At 49.8% G+C, this 2870-nt stretch overlaps 1 protein-coding gene across 1 annotated transcript; it reads right to left on the bottom strand.

Annotated features, from left to right (window-relative positions):
- Positions 1-726: 726 nt before the first annotated feature.
- Positions 727-1752, bottom strand: VTN00DRAFT_3007 (uncharacterized protein; the record flags this gene model as incomplete). The annotated part of the gene is made up of 1 exon (XM_069429277.1): positions 727-1752. One exon carries the CDS (start codon positions 1750-1752, stop codon positions 727-729), a length of 1026 nt encoding a protein of 341 aa, XP_069283419.1.
- Between the last annotated feature and the right edge of the window lie 1118 nt (positions 1753-2870).

Raw genomic sequence — 2870 nt, 5'->3', positions numbered from 1 at the left:
ATTGGTTCAACGTTGGACACACGGTGACTTCGGAAGCTCCTGGCCGTTTAGGACGAGAAGGGTAGGTTTAATGTTTGAAGGTAGCCAAGGATACCCGCGTTGAAAAGGATACTTGATTTTGATCCATTCCAGCTCTATGGCTGACTGCTTCGCTTATGTGCCTCTCTCCGCGGCCAACCAATTCACTTGGTCTAAGCCCAGTTGAGAATACAATGGATTGCCTATCAATGGAATATGCTGGACCAGTCCTATTGTTGAAAAGACCCTCAATCAGTGAAACTGCAGATATACACTCTATATTCTTATAATTGGGAGACCTATGAGACCATAGATGTCTGCTGCTGTTATCCCCGATCAGGAGTGATGCTAACCTGGTTGAGCTGAGGTAACTGATGTAGGTATCAGAGGAGCCGATGCATCCTCCGAATGGATTGTTCCTGTATCATACACTATTCCGTACCAATAACCAATTGTACTTGTCCAGGATCGGACCTTTTAAGCCTATCTCACCTTGTTTGTTGCCGCGGTGTTTTGTCATCACGGGAGAGAACATAGCCCAACTCATGTTGTGTTACTAGCGAAACCTCTCCTGGCAGGGATTGCCAATTTTGGTGCTTTAAGAGATCAGTATCCTGCTTTGACGGTATAAGACCTCGTGGCAGATCTCTGCAGAGGGCAGTATTCTGAGTGGGCAGAGACTGCGGAATTCTACACAAATAATTCCGTTCAGAGTCCAATGCAGCTCATCCCCAGGCCTACACACAGCGTTCCGCCAGTGAGGAAAATGGTGCAATTGAACCATTCCATGCAGCTTTCTGGCCTTTCAAGGTCCACAGATCGAAGCATAGCAGCCAGAACCGCGGCCGTGCCACCAACCGCGCTTATATAGTAGTTGGACCCGAATTTGGACAGAAAACCGGCGACGGCCAAGAGGGCGACTTCAACGACTGCTAAGGCCGAGCAGTTGCGTTTGGTGGCTCCCTGCCATGCCACGGCCAGGTTGTTGACATTGGCCTTGAGGTCGTCCTCCAAGTCCTGATGGCCATAAACGGTGTCGTAGATGAGCCTGTTGATCACGCCCGCCAGATAGAGAGAGCAAATCGCTCCAACGATCTTTCCCATCTCGATGATTCCGCTGGTTGCGTACATCTTAGACAAGGCGAACGCATCTAGCCCCATCGCTGCCGCTCCTATAAAATGGCCCAACGCGAGCGAAAAGCCAAGTACGACTTGCGGGTAGTGGGTGAAGCGCTTGCAGAACGGATAGATCACTTGGCTAGCTGTCAGCACTGCTGCTGGCGCTCGACACTCCGGCGGTAAAGGCAATAGAAACGCTCCGGCTCCCGTGGCCGTCTGGGCAACCATGAAAATAATAGCAGCGACGGTCGAGACAGCACCTCTGGCTAGGGGTCGATTACGGCAGCGCGCAACTTGTCGGTCATAGTCGCGGTCCACATAGTCATTCCAGGTGCAGGCGGCACTTCGAAGGAACACCGAGCCACAGGCCAACATAGAAGCGACGTAGAGCAAGCGCCTTGGAGATGGAGAAGGAGAAACTATAGTCGAGGCATAGAGGGCGCCGAACATGTGGGGGAAGAAAAACGCGCAGTATCCACCGGGCTTCGAGAGACGCATCAGCTCGGCGTAGGGGACTGCGAACTCGGGGAGATATGATAGAATCCCCGCGCTTCGAGGTTTGTATCTGCGTCCAACATGGGAAACATCGTCTATGGAGGCCTTGTGACCTTCCATATCTGTATCCGCGAGATGGTCTGTGTTCAAAGGCTCTGAAGTTATTGTGAGAGTTGACGAAGACCGAACTGAGAAAGCTCTGCCATTCATTGGAGAGAGTGGTATCTTGCTGTAATCCCCAGCAGACTGCTCACCGGATTCTTATAGTCTTATACGCGAGCAGTTTGTCTACTCGTCTACTCCATGGCACCACCAGCCCCTGCAGCACGGTATGGAAATCCATATTCCACCCTTGTTTTCCATGCTGCTCCATATGCATTCCTTGTTCTGGCCTGGCTTGGTCTGCCGGAGAGTGAATGTGCTGGACGACGACAGAGTGATTCAACAATCCCTTCCACGTAAAGCTGGGGACTCGGCGTTGTTCTCTCACAAATGAAACGTCTTGAATGAAGCCACTTGCTGATTGTTGTAGGCATCTAGCATGCAGTTGGAGATGTTAGGATGTAAGATTCTAGGCTATAAATAAGTGATTAGCAATGGGTCTTGCTGCAAGATAGACCGGCCTGGTTTGTGGTGACTGAAGAACCCGGAAAGGGTTAGTCCCTGCGAGTCAGCTACATCCCTGAGGTAAGAATCCTTCGGACTGCGTAACTGAAAACCAAACTAATATTACATGCGGCTGAGTTCACAGACCCTGGCTCCCATTAATACGGTAGACACTGTAAGGCCGTCTTACAACGTTGAGCGGTCTAGCTTGGCCCATAGAAAGTGGAGATTTTTGGTCAGCACCACCCTATTTCCTGCAGGCGCATGCCTGCAACTGATTACTAATGTAGCACTGAGTTTAAAGTCTTAAGTGATAAGGCAATGAGGTGCTTTATTATTAGATTAACAGCTCTTCCTGTCCAGCGAGGCTTCCCAAGCCCCAACGCACCACCCCTGTTGACACAGGAGTCGCAGGCAACTTAAGCTTCCTAATCGTAGATTAACTGAGCGAAACAGACAAACCCCGCTATCACTCCTATTATTTATTTCACCTAAGTTTAAAAATCTTATGGTGCTGAGCGTCTGTATTCTCCAGCATAGAAGGCTTCCTATGTCATCTATGTCATAACCCTAGCCATTGACAATCCCCTAATCTATTCTATATATATATCCTCTGAGCTTGTCTCAAGACC

This window comes from Thermoascus crustaceus, assembly GCF_041956765.1.
Source record: "Thermoascus crustaceus strain CBS 181.67 unplaced genomic scaffold VTN00scaffold_11, whole genome shotgun sequence".
NCBI lineage: Eukaryota > Fungi > Ascomycota > Eurotiomycetes > Eurotiales > Thermoascaceae > Thermoascus > Thermoascus crustaceus.
The sequence above is the reverse complement of the archived record's forward strand: the minus strand, read 5'-3'. Positions and strand labels throughout refer to the sequence as shown.